The 22,617-nt window shown below is 47.5% G+C and overlaps 1 protein-coding gene across 1 annotated transcript; it reads right to left on the minus strand.

The window, feature by feature from the left end:
• Nucleotides 1-1,561: 1,561 nt before the first annotated feature.
• Nucleotides 1,562-22,432, minus strand: C2H1orf105 (chromosome 2 C1orf105 homolog). The gene is given in 8 exon segments (XM_060078614.1): nt 1,562-1,707; nt 5,456-5,523; nt 6,677-6,686; nt 8,110-8,166; nt 10,558-10,630; nt 18,913-19,003; nt 22,028-22,113; nt 22,412-22,432. Coding segments are annotated over 8 exon segments (552 nt in total).
• Between the last annotated feature and the right edge of the window lie 185 nt (nt 22,433-22,617).

A 22,617-nucleotide genomic window follows, 5' to 3' on the forward strand; every position in this document is an offset into this window, starting at 1 on the left:
CTTTTACTGGATATGCTAATTTGCAAAAAAAAAAAAAAAGAGAGAAGGAAACATCTTTATCTGTGATTTGTCTGTTCTTTGACAATCATCTGAAATGGGATCATAATTCATGCATACAGCCTTCACCTTGAAAGGCAGTGCGTGCTATTTTTGGAATTCTTGAACTCTAAATGAACTGAAACCAAGAATCCATAGCCTACTAGGAATATAGGGCAATCAAGCAAGTTTTTCTGGTTTGGGAGTTTGTGTGTGTGCCTGTTTGTGCCCACGTGCGCACAAGAAATGAGGTCAATTTGGTCACCAGGCCATTTGTTAGATATTTCTGAATCCCATTCTTCAAACACAGTCAGCACAGAGGTTGGTTTTCTCATGTTGGTCCAGTGCCCATTTAGTCAGGAGCTTGAGATTCCATAAGGCCACTGCCTCCTAAGCAATGGAAGGGACCTTTTTGTTTTTTTAATACATTTATTTATTTTTATTTATTTTTGGCTGCGTTGGGTCTTTGTTGCTGTGTGCAGTCTTTATCTGCAGCAAAAGGGGGCTACTCTTCGTTGCGGTGTGCGGGCTTCTCATTGCGGTAGCTTCTCTTTCTGCAGAGCACAGGCTCTGGGCACGTGGGCTTCAGTAGTTGTGGCACGCGGGCTCAGTAGTTGTGACACACGGGCTTAGTTGCTCTGTGGCATGTGGGATCTTCCCGGACCAGGGCTCGAACCCGTGTCCCCTGCATTGGCAGGCGGATTCTTAACCACTGCGCCACCAGGGAAGTCCTGGCCTTTTGTTTTATACGGGCCCTCCTGAAGCTGGGCATGGAGCATGTGTGCCCATAAATATAATAGTTACAAGCCTAGACTCTTCCTTTGTCTCCCTCACACACATGGACTACGACAGAGTTGGAGATATATATCCTCAAACTAAAGTAACGAAACTACCAAATACAAGCATTTGTTTTGGATTCAACTGAACACAGATTAGATGAACATCTGTTATATGCGAGGCACTAAAGAAGGCGGCATGAGGAAGGCAAGACAGACACTGTTCCTGTCCTCAAGGGTGGCAGCAGCTAATCACCTGTCATTTTCCAGTTACTGCATCCCAGTATCCTCTGTCATCTATCAGAGTTAACTGACAGAGATAAGGACAGAAGGGTGACCTCCATTTCTCTCTTTTATTCTTATTAGGCTGAATTCATGAGGGACCTCCTGGGGCCATCTCTGGCCCCCTGCCCTGAAGGAAGAAATAATTTTCACAGAAAATTCATGTCTTAGAAACAGAAAGATGTTGTCTATTATAAAGAATCTTTAGCAAAATAAAATGAACGACACTCAATATGCTCCATTTTCATCAACACATCTTTATAATCATGGACATTAAACCATTTTGTTTTTAGGAGAAATGAGTGATAAGACAAGGGCAAGAGCTAGAATTCTAGCAACAGTTAGGAAGGCAAAACTGAGTCACCTTTTTCATTAAGAGGAAGTGATGAGAAGGCACTAGTGTCAGAAACTGGCTCGGTGAGGATGCTTTCTCTCTGAGTGTCGGGAAGGGGATGAGCTCTGACCACTCACTGCCTCACTGTCTTGCCCACTGGTTCCTTTCTGGGCAAGGAAGAGAGTTGCATGTCCTGCAGAGTGTTGTAGGCATCTGACAGCAGTCCACGGGAGACAGCTGTTCTGGGGCCCAGAATGGGCAGTCTGTAGCGAGTGCCCTCTGGAGGACAGTGTAAGAAGGAAGGACAAGGATAGAGTCTATTTTTAAAATCTACTCAAAATAACCAATGTCACCAAAGACTTCTTTAACCTTATAAAACAGCTTCAAAGTTCACATGAGAATCCCTTTTACGAGAACGATCTTAGCCCCCACCAACTTAAGCTTTTACAAATCTTGTCAAAGAGGCCAGAAAGGAGTGCTTAGAAACATAACTCAGGGCCTCCCTGGTGGCGCAGTGGTTGGGAGTCCGCCTGCCGATGCAGGGGATGCGGGTTCGTGCCCCGGTCTGGGAGGATCCCATATGCCGCGGAGGGGCTGGGCCCGTGAGCCATGGCCGCTGGGCCTGCGCGTCCGGAGCCTGTGCTCCGCAACGGGAGAGGCCACAACAGTAAGAGGCCCACATACCGCAAAAAGAAAAAAAAAAAAAAAGAAACATAACTCAAATATTCGGAGACATTGCCAATTAAATTATAAATGAAGTGGGCTTCCCTGGTGGCGCAGCAGTTGAGAATCTGCCTGCTAATGCAGGGGACAGGGGTTCGAGCCCTGGTCTGGGAGGATCCCACATGCCGCGGAGCAACTAGGCCCGTGAGCCACAACTACTGACCCTGCACGTCTGGAGCCTGTGCTCCGCAACGAGAGGCCGTGATAGTGAGAGGCCCGCGCACCGCGATGAAGAGTGGCCCCCGCTCGCCGCAACTGGAGAAAGTCCTCGCACAGAAACGAAGACCCAACACAGCAAAAATAAATAAATTAATTAATAAAACAAAGGACTAGTCTTTGCCAAAGAATGATTGAAGTTTAAAAAAAATTATAAATGAAGATAAAGTGTGTCTGGAGTTGTAACATGGGTCAAAGGGAAAAGAGGATTCAATTCTCAGAAGACTTTTCAGGGGCATGTATGTGGTTCTGCTCTTCAAACAAACGTGATCTTATGAAAGGCTACAGTACTGGGAAAGTACTTGTATTTCAAAAGGAACCTTCATTTTATACAATAATTTATTTTAGGGCTCCTTAAAATCCTTACCATCCTGACCTCTTCTTTGAATATGAGTTTATATACAAGAAGTTGGTTAATACTCAACTCTTCGAAAATACTCATTGTGAAGGAGAGTAAATCAGTGCATAAAATAGCATCTTCCCATTGGAAATCACTGAATGACTAAGGGAACTGGAGTCCTGAATTCTCTGGAAGAAGCTCTTTAGTCCAGCTGAATGAGAGCTAAGAGATGTCACAAGATCACAAACCTAGGACCTAGTTCAGTGTCATTGCTGTAATGAAGAGGAAACAGGTCCAGGGTCGTGATGAACTGAGGACCAGAACCCAGATCTCCTTAATCCTAACCCTCTGTGCCATATCTCAGCACTGGGCCAGGTGGTAGACCTAAGTCAGGTGGTTAGCAGCTCTACCAATGTTTATGGACAAGAGCCTGTGTCATGGAACTCTGAACTCAAGGCCAAAGTCAAGATAAACAAATCCAGAAGAAACCCCATCACTTAATAGAGATAGGCTCTTTCCATTTACTTAGTTCTCACTAATAATTATTGAGGACATATCAAGTTTAGCTGAATCCAGAAAAATACTAGAAATTACTGTCATGATCAACAGAATGAGTTAGACAGTCACTGGCAGTGATGGTGGCTGGGATGAGTCAGCCATTTGGTATATGCAGCATGTCCACAGGCTATGCAGCACAGGGACGTGTCTAAACTGTATAAACCAGTGGGGCTGGGGCAGTGTCAGCAGATTTTCTGGGTCAGTCAAAGGTGAAGGCTGCCTGTACTGAGTGTCTGGCTCTTGGGTGGGGGGTGGGCAAAATGCTTCTCTGGTTTTAAAGGTGGGAACACAGAGACCCAGATAGTTTCAACAATATGGCCAAATCTGTCTAGCAAGACTAGGATCTGAATGCAGGTCTCTTTGATCCTAGGATTTTTCTTTGACCTCAGAGAGCACACACAAGAGCCAAGCTCAGCTCAGAAGGGTTGAGACTGGAATCAACTGCAGATCTACCAAGCTTCATCTCCATAAGCACTCTCTCTGAAGTCTCACCTCCAACACTGCTACCCTTGGATGAACGCTATGAGCAAGAACGAGGTCTGTCCAGAACATAGTGTGCTGATCTATGTGCACTGAGTCTAGTTCTTATACTGGTAATTGAAATACACTCCCAGGGTTAATGAATTGAGGAAAGGCATCTTATCACACTGTCCTGTAGAATCAGAAAATAAACATTCCTGCTGAGGGAAGGGCATGTAATTGTGTGTGAGTGTGTGTACACGTGTATGTGTGCTTTATCCTTTGTGAGGCAGACCTGAAAAAATTCAGGTTTAAGGGAAACTCAAAATGAATGTATGGCTGGTACGGAGAACCCTGAAACCAACAGCACATGCCTGTCACCCAGTGTTCCCTAGGCTTCAAGAGAATGAAGTGGTTACAGGCAGATGGGGGCAGCTTTCATTGGGAGGATGCTCTTAGCTCTTGGATCTTCAGTCCACTTTGGCTAAATGAAAGTCACGAGTGAGGCCAATATTTTTGGATACATAAGAAGGGATTGGGACTAGCAGTCTTTCACTCCGCTACAGTGGTTATCTCCTAACCTCAGCTGTCGCCTGAGTCTCTGGTCCTCCCTTTTTTTTTTTTTTTTTTTTTTTTTTTGCGGTATGCGGGCCTCTCACTGTTGTGGCCTCCCCCGTTGTGGAGCACAGGCTCCGGACGCGCAGGCTCCGGACGCGCAGGCTCAGCGGCCATGGCTCACGGGCCCAGCCGCTCCGCGGCATATGGGATCCTCCCAGACCGGGGCACGAACCCGTATCCCCTGCATCGGCAGGCAGACTCTCAACCACTTGCGCCACCAGGGAGGCCCTGGTCCTCCCTTTTGACATCCCTTCAAGATAATCCTTCTACCCTCAAATTTCCTTTCTTGATGGCCTCTCAGTTCAGTTCTGGCTCTAGCTCCTCTGCAATCTCCCAGGATAGAGCTTAGACTTTCCCATCAGTGTAAAGTGAACTTGATTTTCCTTACTGTGTGTATCAAATAAGAGAAAAACTGAAAGTGGCTTCAGTTAATCTGGGAGCAAATGAGAAGATGGACAAAGTTACTAAAGCGACAGCCTATACTGCATTAAACCCTTGAATCATATCACTCCAAAGAATGACCCACCTCCTCTTTGCCAGCCCAGTGTTGGCTTCTCTAAAAGATAAGACTTAGGTCAATGCTGAAGCTAGAGATAGTCGTCCTGTCCTTTTTTTCCATACCAGCACAGGAACATAAGAATAGCACTGGGCAGCTGCCAGGGGAAGGCAGGTGTTCTAGGGAGCCTGTGGAAGGGAAGGCTCAGGGTTTGGTGAGGCCATGCCATGGGTGTGGGGACACATTTCCCTTCCCACCTTAATTGGTACTATCCAGACTGCCTGAGAAGGGAACTATCTACTTTGTGCCCCATCCCTACGGACATTCTTCAGCAAGTGGATTATGGGGCTCTTTAGAAAGAATGGGGCAGAGCCCTGTGGCATGGAGAGGACACGGGAAGGAACACGCCATGGATAAATGCAAGTGAGGCCTGAAGAGGGGACAGGTAGGGCTGGAGTGAAGGGAGGGCTGTGGACCAGGCGAAACAGGTCAATAAGCAGTACGTGAAAGAGAAGGGATGGAGAATGGGAATTTGTTCAGAAAATTCAGAAATTATCTTAGGTATTACTCTGGGGGTGGTATGTCTCCCACTACAAGTACTCCAAAAGAAAGCAAACCTGTTGGGGTGTCATCACGAGGACGTTTGGGTACAGTCTGGGCCTTTGGTGGATGAAGACTCATCATTCTGAATGGAAGAAGCAAGAATACACATTAGTGATTTGGCTAGGGCTTGGTGGAAAGGAATGTGTCATTGTACATTTTAAAACACAGGTGGTCTCTTGACCCCAGCACCTGTTAATCTGATGCTCAGACCACTTGGGAGCAGTGTGAGATGACTGGCCAAAGACCACCACTCCTGAAGCTCTTTTTACTTTAGTAGTATTTTCATGGATTTTGACAAAACCTTCATTTAAAAAAATGTTTTATTCCACTGTCAGATAATATATGGTCTGAAAGTAGAAGGGATTAAGGAGAGAATCCTCCAGTTCTCAGAAAAAAAAAGTAACAACACTTCCAGATCAGTGCAAAACTGAGAATATTTTGTTTAGAACCTTCCAATTCTCGACAAAAATGTCTTGATCACTCCCTATTTCTCCTGGTGGCTGAGACTGTGGAAGTGACCCTCAACCAAAAGGTATATAAGCTCAAACCATTTCTACATTATTTTAAATTGTTTTATTTCTAAAGACTGACCAATCTGTAAACTTGTATGGGCAATCTACATCTCTACATTCATTTCCTGGTATCTACTTCCACAGAGATTTTCCAGGATTATTTTTACTTTGCTACCAAAAATATGGTCAGTCCAGTCAGTTAATTTTATTAAATTGCCATTGGAGGACTCACTGGGACTAAGAAAAAGAAAAATCCCTTCTATTACCCATTTTGGGCAAACAAGAAGGTGGTATTTTTAAGAATGAATAGTTTAAGATCTGTCTACACTATAATTCAACAAATATGTATCTATCTGCTCGTACTTATTTCCTCTCTCTTTTCCTCCCTCCCTCCCTTTTTTCCTTCATTCCTTCCAGTCAACAAACATCATTTAATTCCTACAATGGCTATAATTAAAGTCACTTTAAAAATTATTTCAGTAAGGACAATTCCAATCTGCTTATATATGTAGTGAGATTTAAAAATTGTGAGGACAGGGCCTCCCTGGTGGCGCAAGTGGTTGAGAGTCCGCCTGCCGATGCAGGGGATACGGGTTCGTGCCCCGGTCTGGGAGGATCCCATATGCCGCGGAGCGGCTGGGCCCGTGAGCCATGGCCGCTGAGCCTGCGCGTCCGGAGCCTGCGCGTCCGGAGCCTGTGCTCCGCAACGGGGGAGGCCACAACAGTGAGAGGCCCGCATACCGCAAAAAAAAAAAAAAAAAATTGTGAGGACAGATTTTATGAGCTACAAACAGAACGAGGAGCTGACTTTAGAGTCACACTAGGTAAATCTCAAACAGAAGTAGGATGTTGTCCTTCACTACACCAAAAAAAAAAAAAGAAAAAAAAAAGACCAATCTAATGATACTTCTGTCTGGAATTGACATGATTTTAGGATTGGTTCAAACTTCGGTCTTAGCTTTAAAGGAATAAGAGTTTGTTTTAAAAAAAAACACACACAATTAATGACTCAGGATTTGAGACTTTCTTTAAAGTACCAAACTTGCAAGATAAATAAATTGGAACAAAACATTTCAAAAGTCTCTTTCATAGAAGAGTACCTTTGGTTCAGAAATTCCAGTTTTCCATTTAAAGTCTGTAAGGAATATTTTTTAGAATGACTTTTATTGTGATCCAATATAAGAGCACTTAAAAAGTACAGAGTTGGGGGCAGTAAATGTCACTAGTGCTGGAGTCTGTACTGCTCAAATACACATTTCTTCCACGGCCCTGTCTGTTTGGGCCAGGACATGGTTTTGGTGCATCTGAGTCTATATTTTAGTTTGTACAAATGGCTCTGAGCTCATACAGGGAAATATAACAACTCCTGCTGTCATCTAAGGTTACAAAAAGACCTATTTATTTTCCCACGTTACTGCTCTCTGTAGAGGAAACAAATTAAAGATTGCCATTAGATCACATATAACTTTTTTGTTTAGTCATATGGAAGGGTGACTGTATGTTTACATTTCAACCATCTACCGCAAGGCAAGTCCACCTATCTTGGTGCCTTATCCGGGGTGACTCCACGTTTTGAGTTTTTTAATAAAGTGAAAACTTAGTTCTTCTTCCCGGTCCAGTAGTTAAATGCAGAAAAAACCCTGAAATCCAACTAATCCAACTTTGACTGGATTTTATTTTTGATATACTTGATCTTGATAAGAAAGCAGCAAATAACAACAAACTGATAACAGTAATTTTAGTCAATATAAAGTAGCAGAGGCTGTCTTAGACTCAAGAAAATTTATGTGCAATCTCCCATACTTTATGAATTAGATATGTCATCCACATGGAGAATTTGTATTTAGTTCTGCCTAAGTTATCGACGATATCTCCTATCCTATGCCTTGTACTATTCTTATGAAAGTAGAAAGGAAGATTATAGTTTCTACAGTAGTTTCCATAGCTCTTCAGGCAAAGAGGTTAAAAACAATGTTTTTTATCTAACTATGTACTATAACCAGAAAATGAAACCACTCAAGAAGCTCATCCCTAAAGCATTCCCTAAGCATTTTACTTATTGTATTTCTCAATCCACAACCGATATAACCAGATACAAAGCTGTGTCCTAATTTAAATCGTTGATTTACCTATGACTCATAGTATTTGCTATGGATAGTTGCTAAAGGGTAGTTTCAGATCACCTGGGATTATCATAGTTCTTGGTTGCACCAGTGGAAGAAAGTCCCATGTAGAACAGTGCCCCAAACTGCATTCTAATTTAAAGAAATAACGTACTGCCTTAGCAAACTCAAGTCGTATTTAATATGAGTCATTAATAAATCATTTTCTGCTTTCTCCTTTCTCTTGTTAAATTTATTCCTAAGTATTTTAATTTTTGATGCTTTTATAAATGGAATTGTTTTCTTCTTTTTTTTTTAAATTTATTTATTTTATTTATGGCTGTGTTGGGTCTTCGTTTCTGCGCAAGGGCTTTCTCTAGTTGTGGCAAGCGGGGGCCACTCTTCATCGCCATGTGCGGGCCTCTCACCATCACAGCCTCTCTTGTTGCGGAGCACAGGCTCCAGATGCGCAGGCTCAGTAACTGTGGCTCACGGGCCCAGTTGCTCCGCGGCATGTGGGATCCTCCCAGACCAGGGCTCGAACCCGTGTCCCCTGCACTGGCAGGCGGATTCCCAACCACCGCGCCACCATGGAAGCCCCTGGAATTGTTTTCTTAATTTCAGTTTTGGATTGTCTACTGCGAATATCTAGGAATAAAATTATTTTCTGTATATTGATCTTGTGTCTTGTGACTCTGCCGTACTCATTTATTAGCTCTAGTAGATTTTTTATGGATCCCTTAGGACTTTCTATATATAAAATCACATCATCTGCAAATACAGTTTTATGTTTTCCTTTCTAATCAGGATACCTTTAATTTCTTTTTCTTGCCTTAACTGTCCTGACTACAACGTACAGTACAATGGTGAACAGCAGTGGCAAGAGCACACGTCCCGGTCTTGTCCCTGATCTTAGGGGAAAATATCCAGTCTTTCCTCACTAAGTCCGTTGTTAGCTGTGGGTTTTTTGTAGACACCCTGTGTCAAGTTGAGGAAGTCCCTTCTATTTTTAGGAGTCTTTTTATACTTTCCCAGTATCTCCTCTCAACCCCCTGCAGAGAATGGAGGGGTCTCAGTGACAACAGCAGACAGACAGCCCCTCCCCTCCCCAGTCCCCGCCCCAGAAGGAAGGGGAGCTGTTACTGCACAGAGTGAGACAAGGGTATTTCACGCTCATTTTCTATCATTTCCCACCAGGGTCTGTGAGCCCCGGTTCCGACAATGGTGGGGAAGGGCCCTTGGGCACTTTTGTGTCTGAGGCCCTTCCTTTGGGCATCTGCAGGAATGGTAAAACCACAGTGTGTGCTTCCACTTGGGGCAGGTTTGGGCAAGAGCAAAGGTCAGAAAAGAGGTCTTGAGAAAGAGAACAGTTGTCAAGGTCCCAAGTGAGCCAGCTGGCCAGGGCCCGCTCAGGCCTGGGGTCAGGGCATTCTAAATGTGGACATAGTGATTCCAGGAATGAGACCAGGAGAAATGCCAATCGCAGCTTCTCAGATCCCAGTCAGTTCTAATATTGAACACCATGATCCTAATTATGCAGAACATGAACACAGATGGGAACATCCAGGTACACCTTTGCTGGCAGCTTCAGTTAACTTTCCAAATCCCACATGACAACCCAGAGAAGTGCTTGCTGGTTGGAAGCAGTTTTGCCATGAACTCACCAAAGGAGCCTCTCGTGTCTCCTGTTTGTCTTCTACTCCTTGTCCTTCCTCTTTCTGCACATCTAGCCCCACCTTCCTCCCTGAGTCAAAGGAGAATCCCAGGCTTTTAGAATCGGAGAGACCCTTCCCAAACCCTAACCTAACGGTTTAGCTAAATTAACCTTCCACCCAGCCTGGTGCTCGCTCTGAAGGCCCCTAACCCTACCCCCTAAACTGACCCAAGTCTTAGTTCCAACATGTACAGCACCCCCCAAAACATGCCTCTTTCTTCAGCAGCTCTGATGGCAGAGCTACGTCCTCGTGGCGCCCACATCCCTCTGATAGCTTTTCTTTTCCTAAAACTCCCCCCACCCACCATCCCCCCCCCACCAGTTACAAACAACCCCTATAGCCAGGAAGAACCAGAGAATCTCTCCCCAGCTCCACCGCCACCACGGTCGTGGCTGAATTTACGACAAACCCCAAGATGAAGCTGTTTGTTTCATGGTTGTGATGCTGGAGTGTTGTGTTGGAGACATGGTAATGGGGAGAAGAGGCTCCATAGCCTCCGGCACCTCTGTAAGGTGCAGTTACCTGACGAGCCCAAAGCGGCGTGGCTCATCTCGTCTCTTCCCCTCTGGCCCAAGCTGCCTTGGTTCATTTATCATTTGGTTTGTTGCAAATGGGGAGATTTACCATATCGTGTCAGGAGACGGTGGTCCCAGGACCAGCAGCTGCTCATCCGCAGCCCTTCCTGCAAGGCCCCGTCACGGTCTCTCTGCTGGGCTTTGGTGGGGAAGGGGTAGCGCTGTGCCCCGGGGATGCTCACGCCCAGGTCTGCCATCCTCCTCGACTACCGTTTTCAGTTCTCAACACGTGGAGCACAGCTGCTTGTTTCTGATCAGCGTGGGGTCTCTCGGGTTCCTCCCGGCCTGTGCAGAGAGAGAGAGACAGAGAGAGGTGAGGAAATGGTGGGGAATCTGGGGCAGCAAAGAAGTGGGCAAGGGGTGGAGGGGTGAGAGAAGTAACCGTTATTTCTTCCATGAAACAGAGATGGACACTTTGGTCTCAGCCCCGTCCCGGTGGATATGAAACCCAGGTTTGTCTGTGGCTGGTAAATTCAGAGAGGGTTTAGGCAGGAGGGGTTGAGCCACAGACTAAATGGTGACCTCGGGCCCCTGCGTACAGTGGAACAGGAATAAGACAGCTAGCAGCGGGGGTGGGGCCAGGGGCTGAAATCCAGCTAGGTCCCTCTTTCCAACACGAGCACACAGTCTGAGGGGCTGCGCTCTCTCGTGGGTAACACGCTTCCTACCTTTCATACAAAAGTTCCACCATCTGGACTAGCTGAAGACCTCTGACGGCCTGAGAAAAATGAACAGGAGACTTCTGCAAACCTCCCTTCTCTGGTCCCTATGAAATCCTACCCTCTTTTCTCACGCCTTCACTTTGGCCTGACATCAGCTCTCAAGCCTGCACTGCCCAGCACCACGTGGCCCTCCTGCAATTCCCCGGAGCCGCCAATCGAGCCCTAGGCAGCACAGGAGCTGGTGTGTGGGTCCTGAGTCCCCTCCCTCCCCTAGAGGAGGGAGGCAAAGAAACCACCAGTGCAGGGAGAGTGGGGCACCCCTTCTGCTCACTGGAACCCCTGCTTCCTTTCTGACTCCACTTCTGCCAAAGGGTGGAAGAGTGGGCTTCGGGGCATTTCCACCTGAAACACAGGCTTCTCGTTTGCATGACTGATGAAAGCTTGGTTAGGGAGCACATGGCAGCTTGAGGTTAACGCTCCGTCTGGGGATTCTCTTACCCTTCCCCATTCACACTGACACCAGAGTCGTGAGATAGGTTCTCAGGAAGCATAGAATTCAGGGGAGAGGAGGGCCACAGGGACAAGCAGAGAGTCACTAGGAACTGAAGGCTCCTCTTTCATGAGGTCGAGTTGGTGACCTAGCACTGCAGGTGTGCACGCCCGTGCCCTGATCTGCTCCTGCGCTGCCCTGTGATGTGTGTGCAACTGGAAAGGAGGAATATACCTGGGCAGCGTGGGGAGTGAGTGCCTGGGCTGTGCTCCTAAGGTGACTTTTGCTGGATTGTCTTATCAGAGACACATGGCGCTTTGGTGCGGCATTATTGAGGACTGAGGACTCTAAACGATGTACCACGTTGGATTCTTTTGACAAATATTTAAAATACATTTCATATTTACAGGTCATTTTCAAAGAATCAACTCAGTATCCCCACACTGTGGGCTGGCACGGGAAAGCATGGGTGGGAACGGCTGGATTTATCATTCAGCAACAAACCTTCATTGTGAGGCCACCATGTAGAGGGCGCTGTGATGGAGTCACAAAGATGAATAAGAAGGTTTCTGGCCCAAAGGAAGACCAGGGAAGAACGCAAACTTATGTATTTGTCCATTCGCTACATACTGGGGACAACAAGGTAAAGAAGACACAGCTTCTGACTGCAAGCTGCTCACCACCCAGCAGCCTGGGTACCAAGAGGTGTGCTGGTGTGGAAGGGCAGAAAAATACTGAGGCCACAGGGGAGCGGAAGGGAGGCGCTGAGCTCATCTAGTGGGAGTGGGGTGTCACGGAAAGGGTCTGAGGAAGGTTGAAAGAACAGGCGGTGCTCAGGTAGGTGATGGAGGTGGTGAGCAAGGAGGGGGGCGGCATTCCAACCTAGGAACACTGTGCAACAACATGGAAGAAAGACCTGGCCAACCCGCTTCAGGTAAGTGAGGACAGCCTGGAACGGCCAGTTGTCTGTGGGAGGAGAGAGGAGGGAGGAGGGAGGCTGGAGAGGACCCCCACACACCCCGCCCACCATCAAGCCCATCAAGCCCCCATTCTCACCCCCTGGGGCTGACTCCTTTAACTCTTCTGGGCCAATTTAACCTCATACCTTATCTTCCCTGTACCCTGGGGGTGGGACCTCCTGGGGCCCAGGCTTTTCCCTCTGTCCCTCACATCTTTCAGTTCTGAGACTAACACACTGGTCTGAAACTGCAATTCAAGGCTGGATGCACCAGGTATCACTGAAGAAGCGAGGATGCTTCTGGGCCTTCAGCAACGAGAGCGACTGCCTCCAACGTGAGGAATCAGGAAGGGCTTCTGGAAGCGGCATCTTTGCTTGGTCTGAAAGGATGAGGAAGGCCTGGATGCTGGAGGTGGGGTGGGAGGATTCTCAGGCAGGTTTGGTTTTAGTTGAGTTAGAAGCGGATGCTTGTCTTTCCTGCAGTTGATTCTGCCACCTTTTCCGGACTTCTGGTTTCTGCATAAGAATACACCAGACCCCACAGGGACTGGAATCACGGGGTTCGTGGCAAACCAAGCAACAAACACGCATGGAGCACGGCAGGAGCTTGCTAGGTGAATGACAGCTGAGCCTGTGACTCCAGAGTCCCCCACCATGATGACTGTCATCCTTTGGAATCTGAGGGAAAAAATGCCATATATATTGCTCTATCTGGCCTTGTTAACTCCTTACCCTTTATGATATAGCTTAGATGTTTCTTCCTCAGAAAATCTTTCTCCTGACCCCCTTACCTGGGTGCCTGCCTCTCGGGTTCCATCACAGATTTGGTATAACTCTTGTTGCAATTTGTACTGTTATTATTTTTTTAATGTGTTTGTTTCCTCCGCCAGGCTGAGAGCTCTTTAAGAGCAAGAACGTATCTCACACGTCTTTGGATGTATAAGAGGCTGACTTCCAATTTTCTCACCACCGAGAACTCTTTTTATTATTTCTTTCTGCTTGACTCAAGTTTTGAAAGCTCGTGATCACCACAGGAACTACCCTGCGTACTCCTAAGTCCTTCTCCTGTTTATGTTGATCAAACATGTATAACGACAAGTACAAGTTTCCAAGGGAAGTACTGATGAACACCACTGACCTGAAATAGGACAGGAATCTAGAACCTGTCTCGGAATCGGCACACAGTAGACACTCAACACATGTTGGCTGAATGAATAAATCAGTGTAAGCGTTTTAAGCTATCAGGTATAAACAGGGACATGACCAGCATACATGTATGTCCATAAATCCCTACAAGACACACATGTGTGAAGATCACTATTATAACAGCACTGTCCTCAGGGAAACATTACAGGACATTTGTGTACAACAAATTCATCTGTACCAAATTCTTAGGAAACGCAGAGGCTGGAAGCAAATTGCTCGGCTCCAGACCTGGCGCTGAGAGACTTGGCTGTGGTCAGTCACAGAAACGCCCTGGGCCTCCCATTCCCCTGGTGCTGCTGGTTTCTGCAGCCAATAGGCCAGAGGGCAACTCTAAGCCTGCCCACGCTGCCTATGTAGAGAAGAAAAAGTCTTTGATGTGTGGCTTCAGTCACCTCTGCCAGGAAAGTGGCAGTGACTCCACCTGAGACTCGCTGTCAGCCAAAGCCTCATCCCTGAGAAGAGCCACTGCATCCCTCCTCACTTGGAGAGGTGGGCAAGGGCCCTGGGGCTGTCTGTGCAATGCGTCTGTTAGGCAGCCGTGATGGGCAATCCCGCCTGGCCGGTCTACAAAGCAGCCGACGCAGAGTTTGGGATTCTGTGTTCTCCCTGGGCCTCAGCTTCCTTCCTCAGCCCCGAAACCAATGCCTTTTCCGTCCGCAGCACGTCCTTCTCCCTCCTGGTTTCCCTCGGGCCCGCTCAGCACGCTAGCAGGAATGGAGAGTGAACTGGCCGATGGCTCTGAGCACAGGCCCCCCAGCTGTATCATCTGTACAGTCAGAGCCACCAAGAAAGGAGGCTCGGAAATGTTCATGGGGCTCTCGTTTCCCGAGCAGCTGTCCCCGGGAGAGCAGATGGCAGTGTGACACGAGAGCCAGGCCAAGGCATGACGCAGAGCTCAGCTGGGCCCCAGAAGCCGAAGCCTGTTCTTCACACTTCACACCTGGAAACACCTTCATACCTGGGCTCCGTGTCTGCTCAGGTGCCTAAGCTCCGGCTCGTGGCCCAAGTCCTTGGCCTCCTTGAATCTTTGGGAAAGAAACAGAATTGTTTCTCCCTCTCCCTCTCCCTCTCCCTCCCTCTTCCTCGCCTCTGTCTCTGTCTCTCTCTCACACACACACACACCTGTCCACATAACAAAAACTGAAAAATGTAAGCACCAGGTGGCAATTTTAAAAATAGCCATCGCAAGCATGAGTCGAGGGGCACCAACAAGTCTGCCTCTGATCTCGCCCAGCGCCTCTGTTCCTTTCCTCCTTCTCTCTCCTGCCTTAACTGGGAGGCACCTCATCAATCACCTACTTCAACTCTTTCATTGAACACAGTGAGGAAACTGGCCCAGAAAGGTTAAGAGATTTGTCCAGTAGCACATACATTTAGTTTCCATCAGCCAGAAAGTTCTTTGGATAAAGGGTCAAAGAAAGACTACCTTTTCTCAGGAAGAGAGTGGACTCTTAGGGTCCATATCAGGACATAATGATTCCTGTATCCCTTAGGATCCAAAAAGTAGTGGTCAGAGAACTATTTTCAATATTCAAACAAAAAAAAACCCTATCATAATTACACTTTTTCCTGCTCTCTGACAATACCAAGCATCTCAATTAAAGAACAAAGCTGAACATAGTTTTAAAAATACTCTTACTGGGCTTCCCTGGTGGCGCAGTGGTTGAGAGTCCACCTGCTGATGCAGGGGACACGGGTTCATGCCCCGGTCTGGGAAGATCCCACATGCCGCAGAGCGGCTGGGCCCGAGAGCCATGGCCGCTGAACCTGCGCGTCCGGAGCCTGTGCTCCGCAACGGGAGAGGCCACAACAGTGAGAGGCCCGCGCACCGCAAAAACAAAACAAAAAAAACAAAACTCTTACTGTTCACTAGGAAAAATTTCAAACATACACGAAATGATCGACAGCCATGTACTTACCATCCAGACTTGTTAAACTTGGCTTTTATTTCATTATTTATATCATTATTTACACTTAGATCATTATTTCAGGTCAGTGTTATTCATCAGTACTTCCCTTTAAACGTTGTACTTGTTGTATGTGTTTCATCAACAGAAGGGCTGGGGAGTATGTGAGGATGTTTCCCTGGTGGTCATGAATTTTCAAAAACTGAGAGTCAATGAGAGAAAAATAATAGAGTTCTCAGTGGTGAGAAAACTGGAAGTCACCTCCTCTATGTGTTCCCAGCCACATCTCCACTGCACAGTGTTGTCACCCACGGCTTTTTGTCACAGGTCTGCCAAAAGCAACATAAACATAAAGCAATGCTCTCCTCTTTCCCTTGACTCGTTAAGACTGGAACAACAAAGCCAATCAAGGAGAGTAGCCGGGGCTGGGGGCAGGAATGGAGGGAGTGGGGGGCACTTTATTCTCCTCAAAGAATTGGTCACAGCCAACCCTGCAAGCAGGCAAAGAGGCTCCAGGGGCTCCCACTGCAGTTCCCTGATCAGCCCCACGTCGGCTCTGTCTGTCCGTGAGCTTTAAGTCAGCTCCTGACCTCAACTACCCAATTATCATGGTTCGCTTTCTTCTTTCACGGCATCCAGAGGAGTCCTGAGTCAAGGCCTGGAAAAGGCAGGTGAAAGCCCCGCCTAGTAAAGAAGCTGCTCCACAGGTGTTTAAATGGGGAAGTGTTTAGGCCTCATTTCTCTGTCTGCATTTTCTGTTTTTCTTCTTTGGTAGCTCGGACTCTCCTCTTCTGTTTCCTTTTTGGTGTCTGTTGTCCCCTGATCTCTCTATGTGTCTCTGGCTTCTGCTGTCTTGCTGTTTGTCTCCCTCTCCCTGTCTTTCTGTCACTGAGCCTCTGTTTCTTCTCTGTCTCTCTGGCTGTTCACTAAGGCATCGTGCTCCAGTCACACAGAGACTCGCCCCTGCCCTGGGAGTGCTCCTGGGCAGGACAGAAAGGCCATTTGGAATGTGCATGTTCAAAGTTCTGCCTTTTGACCTGTGACGGTGAGGAGGAAGGCAGCCAGGTGGCCGGACCTTTGCACCTGTGTCCTGGGGCCAGGACCTCTAGTTGGCTGCGGGGCTACCACAGCTCCCTGACAGGTCCCTGATTTGGAGGAGTAGAAAGAGATAAGAGATAGTGCATTCCACTCCCACAAGGTACAGCACAGTTTCTCTCTAGAAAGGAGCAGCGCACACATGCAGGCCTCATGCTCACAGCCGACTCTGGGGGCTGGATTCAGATTTGAGGAGGTCTGTGTGGCAGGCAGGGATCTGACGTGAGGTAGCTGCCAGGTGCCCCAATGGAACAGGGATCCCAGGTCCCTATGAAGGGTGGCAGAATATGCCTCCCCCAAATCTGCCACTTTGGCCTCAGCATCATTTTGAGCTGAGACACTTGGAAAAAACAGCAGGTGCAAGAAGGGTGCTCTGACCCTCCTCCTTCTCTTCCGAAAATCAGGAGAAAAAACCCCAAATGGGAGATGTCCTAATACCAGGAGGAAAGCATCATTCTTATCTTCAAGGACAAGAAGTTGAAGCCAAGAGAATTCTGTACAAACAGGACCTTTTCAAAGTAATCCTCATCCTCCTTAGCCTCCCCACAGTTTAGTTACTTTTCCACAATTGCCCCTCTGTTTTTAACCTACTATAAAAACATTCAGGTTTTGCCACTTGGGGTCTTCATTTCCTTATAAAGGGTCCTGTGTCACATAAAACTTCTAGTAAATAAACTTACATGCTTTTCTCCTGTTACTCTGTCAATTTAATTCTCAGGCCCAGCCCCAAACCCTAAGCCGTTAAAGGTACAGTAAACTTTTGTCTCCCCTACGCCTGTCAGCCCTTCCAATCAGTAAGAGCGACTCTCTCTCTCTCTGGTGGAGGGTCAGCCCCCGACAGGGTGATGGTGAGGGTTAGGGGTTCATGAGGTACCGGAGTCTCCTGTCCCAGCAGGAGCGATGGACTTGCGACCTCCTGGGTCCGCCTAGAGACCATTCCCCGCGGGCCCAGCCTGTTGGCCAGGCCGCGGACGCTGTTGCTCTTGGCTGCCATCTAGTGGCCGCATGTGAGTATTGCAGCCGTGAAATTCTAAGCTCTGTTGAAGGGGGTGCCCCTCGCTCGACCCGCTCATTAGAGACGCTTTCCTCCCCGGCCTCAGAATCTTAGTGCCCAGGATGACACGGTGTACTAAGACCCAGAACAGACCCGGACGAGGAGGCGCTCGGTAGCACGGGAGAGCCTGTCTCAGTAAGAAGTTCAGAGACAAGTGACTAGGAGGCTTCTTGCGGGCTCTGCAGCAACAGGGGGGTCAGCCCTGTCTCCGCCCAGGCCCCTCCATGCATTTCTTACCTACTTGCCCGTGCAGTCTAGGGTGTTACGGGGATTCGTGCTTGACTCTCAAGCACAGCCCTGACCCCGCCACTTCTGTGCTTGTAACCCGGGAACGTTCGCACGTTCTCCCTGTGCCCGGGCTGGGTCCACCCCCTCCTTAGGTCCCTCCCACTTCAGCCAGGGCTCCCGCCGGCCTGATTCCTTGATGTTCTGCCCGCACGCTCAGTCTCCCTGTCTCTGCTCCCCCGGCTGTTCCTCCGCTTGTGGAAAGAATATCTTCCAGATCCAGTGCAGATGCCGCTTCCTCTTGCAGCCAGTCGTGGCAGGTTTCCGCGAGGTGAAGGGGAGATCACGAGCTCTTAACGCGAAATTCCATGGGTTTAGGGGGTTGTAGGTGGGAGACAGAGGGGTTCATGGTGGGTGGGGTAGGGGGTTAGAGACTGCAGAAAAGGGTTCGTTCTGGACACAGGCTAGAAGCAGTCTCTGAAGGTCTCAGGGAAGATCCCTCAATATGAATTTTTGGGGGTTCCCTTTTTGATGATTCTAACCTGATTCTTAGTTCTAGTGGACAGAGCCCTAAGACACTCAAGACAGGGTGCAGGAGAGGGGTTCATTCACATCTTTCAACAAATCTCAGTTAAACACTGACAATGATCCAGACTCAGGGCTGTGTTAAGGAGATAGGAAATGGCTTTGTACCCAAATTTTCTGTCATTCTAGAGCTAGCTATGGTGTTTTTTTCCTTTTTTAAAAATTTTATTTTGGCTGCACTGGGTCTTCGTCGTGGTGCGTGGGCTCCAGAGTGCGAGCTCAGTAGTTGCAGCGCACGGGCTTAGTTGCCTGCAGCGGCATGTGGGATCTTAGTTCCCCGACCAGGGCTCGAACCCACGTCCCCTGCATTGGAAGGCAGATTCCCAACCACTGGACCACCAGGAAAGTCCCAGCTTTCTTTTCAGTTAAAAAAAAAATTGAGTACCTTAGATAAGACATCTGGAACTTGGAACAAAATTGGCAAATTCATATCCTTCTTGGATGAAACCAGAAAAGTGGCAGAGGAATGGGGATACCTGAGGAATCAAAGCAAGAGCAAGTTAGAACTGTAGTCCCTGGTTTGAAGCACCAGGCTCTTGGCTGTTTCAGAGAGGACCCTAGGGACACCCCACTCCGATCCTGGAGGGCCCAGGTCATTTTAGAGCTGCCACAAGATTTTCCCTCTTTAGTCACTCTGGCTTCTCTGTCCCTTTGGTTTTCAACTAACCAATGCCAGTTCTAGATTGTCACAGACAGTGTGCAAATAAGGCAAGAAAAGAATTGTTCAGAAAAGCAGATGGATATTTAACAAAAGCAGTCCTCTCCTGCCTGCCCTGCTTTCTCAGTTTCTGTCCCTGCAACCTGAAACAATCCATCCATTTCCTCCCATGAAACATCTCCTTCCAACTACACTTTTCCTCTGGAACATTCCTTCTTTCCAGGCAGAAGGTGAGGCAGAGATGCTGCAGAGATAACATCAGTTCTCTTCCCAGGGTGACCGGCCCTGCTGGCTGCTGTGGTGCATTTTATTACAGCGTAAGGAGCCAGGGTGTGCAGGGGACCTGAGCATTGTAAACAGCCTGTGTGTACAGCCCTGTGCCTGCCCTGGCCTCCCTAGAAATGGAAACTCACTCGGAACGCTGGTAGTTCTGCCAACAACACCTCTCCTCTCTTATGAGGAAAGATTTCATTGTCCCTTGTTCATTTATAACAAAGGCATGCGCAGGGAGTTTGGTGTTCATGAGGCATTTATTGTTTTATTTCTCCCACCATTTTCCTGGGCCCTGGGAGAGCGGGGAGGCAGGTCTGACCCAGGTCTGACTTCACTGCCTTTGTCTTTGATATGTGAACAGCTGGCCTTGGACTTGACACCCAAATGCTGACCAGGAGAGACCAGAGGCCACTTTGGAACTGCTTCAGCGTACAATAATCTCAAACAAACAGGACCTGGTGTGACCTGAGGGCTTTTGAGACTGATGATGGGTGTGGCTCAGCACAGTCAGGCCAACCTGAGAGAGACCTCCTGGAAGGAAGTGGTCTGTAGGCAGTGATCTTCAGACCCAGGTTTCACCTCCTCCAAGCCTGTAGGTGTGTTTCCAGAGCTCACAATTAGGGGTGCTCTGAGCACATTTCACTAAATGTTCCTTTCTCTTTTTCAGACTGTTCTGTGTTGGAATTGCTTGTCCAAAGCTAGGTAATACTTAAAGCACATTCAGAACTTTCTAACCAAGTTCTCAAAAAAGGGTTTTGCCGAAAATAAACAGCTTGGAACTCAGAGCTTTGGCCACATGAAGAGTTTCCAATCCTTAGGAACTGTTGATACTTAAAGCATCCTTCCAAAAGACTTTCCATTCCTATCTTGTCCTTCTGAAAGCTCAGGGCACCTCACAGGTGCTGTCCAGTCGTCTTAGAATTCTTGCGAGGTAGATAAGCGCTATGTCTCTCAACAAGAGTTGAGATTGCTGCCCAAATCCTCCCACTACAGACATGAGTAGAGCTTCAGCAGACCATGTGAGGTAAGTTCTCCTTGCAACTAGCTCAAGCATGTCTGGCTGCAGGAAAAACTACTCTTTCCCTTCTCAGCTGGCCGTCCCCTCTGACACTCGGGGGCCTGGCTATGAAAGCGAGCAAGTTCTGAGGGTGATCAGTTGTGCTCTGGGCCTGCCTTTTTCAAGCCCCCCCACCCTGAGTCCCCTCCCCACCTCCTACCAGAGGTTTGTACAATCAAGGAAAAAGGGAGCTGGGGGTGAGAGAGCCACGCATAGGCATGCTTTGCTCCTGGCTGCAGAGGCAAGTCTAAAGGGCTGGGGTGGGATGGGATAGTGGGATGTTACCCTATTTCGATGTCAGACACGAGCCATTTCACATGAAAATCCAGATTTCTGCTATTATTGGAAAACCCAGCAGATCTGGCCACTGGGGTTACATACCTGCAGGCAGTCCCAATCCTGAAGGGAGGTGATCTCCCCTTCACTACAGTTCCCTTTGGCCAGCTCTATTCATGTTATGTGAGTTTGTACACTGCCTCCAATTAAAAGGTGCTAAATTGTCATTACTCATGGTGATCCTTGAACTGCTAACAACTCTTAATAAGAACTATGGTACCTGTGTTTTTATTTAGTAAATAAGCCTTTGGGTTTATTCAGTCTCTGATTGCCTGCTTTATACTAAGACATTAGCTAGAGTTTAGATATATTCAAAGTTATGGAAGAAAAGAAAAACCCAGAATCGAACAACAAACATTTCATAGGTGCTCTGAAAATACACAAAATTGTTTAGCTGCTTCCTGAGAATGTGATGTTTTAAACTGCAGCAGACAAAGCAAAGGTACGTGTTATTGAAGTGGGGACGTGGAGGGGATATCCCTCATAGAGAGTCATTTATCCATGGGCAGGAGGGTACGTGACAGTTACCAACAGGAGGAAAGACTGTTTTCAGAGAGCATCATCTTTCTAGCTTTCACACTCACCCTTCCTTTCATCCCCCCTTGGGGTATATCACTACACCTGGGGATCAAAAAGGGGGCAGGAATGAGGAATCCCAGTTATTTCAAGTGGCAGCTCCCTACACGTGAATTTCCCCAATTTTGAAAAACAGAAACGTGTTCCATAGCAGTTGGTTTGAAAGGGCAGGACTGGTGAGATTGGAGGAGATTGTCTCAAAGTTTAAACATAGCAAGTTGCTACTCTGTAAAGACAGGAATTTATGGTTCTAGACTTTTGATGGTTAAAATTTTAAAACTTCAAGCTAAAGCAGGGAGAAAAGATGATGAAGAGGACAGAAGTCTTTTGAAAGGCAGTGTCCATGGGCAAAATTCTCTTGCACTGTTAAGTGGTGGTGGTACAGAGGGAGGTTAGTTCGGGTCTTATCTCCTCCAGCCAGGCCAATTCTCAGGGCTCACTTTTGTCTTAGAAACCCTGGCGCTTTCTGGGTTTTGAGCACTTGACTAATGTCTCTCAACTGATCAGCTGTGCCCCTCAGATGATTGCCCCTAACCCTTAAGAAATCATCTTCCATGAGACCTTGCTTGAAACCTTCGCCCTCAGTGGCTGAGCTATTACCTTTTCGGGAGGCTGAGCACTAATGGCTCGTTTAGGAGGCTGGCCTCACTAAACCACGGAATCTTGTCAAATCTTGGAACAGAATCCTGGAAGGAAATGGAAAGAGATCATTTTGCAGGGTTTATTGCACTTGGCTATTTCCGTCATTAGGATGATCAAAGTAAGCTAATAGCAGCTACACAGCAGCCGACACTTTACACAGCATTTGTATGTTTCATATTTGACCCTGCTGACTCTCCCATTAAGTAGCCAAGAGGAAATAGTGTTATCTCCATTTTACAGATGAAGAAATCAAAGCGTAGACAGTGTGATTTGCTGAGTCACACAGCTCGTGAGTGGATTTAGGTTTTCTGACTTTTGTGTCCACTACATCTTGTATTCTACTATATCCCTTTGCTTCTTCATTACTCCCATCTGTTCATGCATCTGCTTGTATTTCCATGACCTCAGCTGAACATTAGAGGCCACCTATTCAAAGTGTCTGGCTGTTTTCAGTCATGGGGCCCTCCACCCTCATCCCTTCTAGGAGGCAGAGGAAAGAACTGCACTTTGAAGCTATAGACAATTGGATATTAATCTTGGTTAATCCA

This window comes from Mesoplodon densirostris, chromosome 2, assembly GCF_025265405.1.
Source record: "Mesoplodon densirostris isolate mMesDen1 chromosome 2, mMesDen1 primary haplotype, whole genome shotgun sequence".
NCBI classification, from domain to species: domain Eukaryota; kingdom Metazoa; phylum Chordata; class Mammalia; order Artiodactyla; family Ziphiidae; genus Mesoplodon; species Mesoplodon densirostris.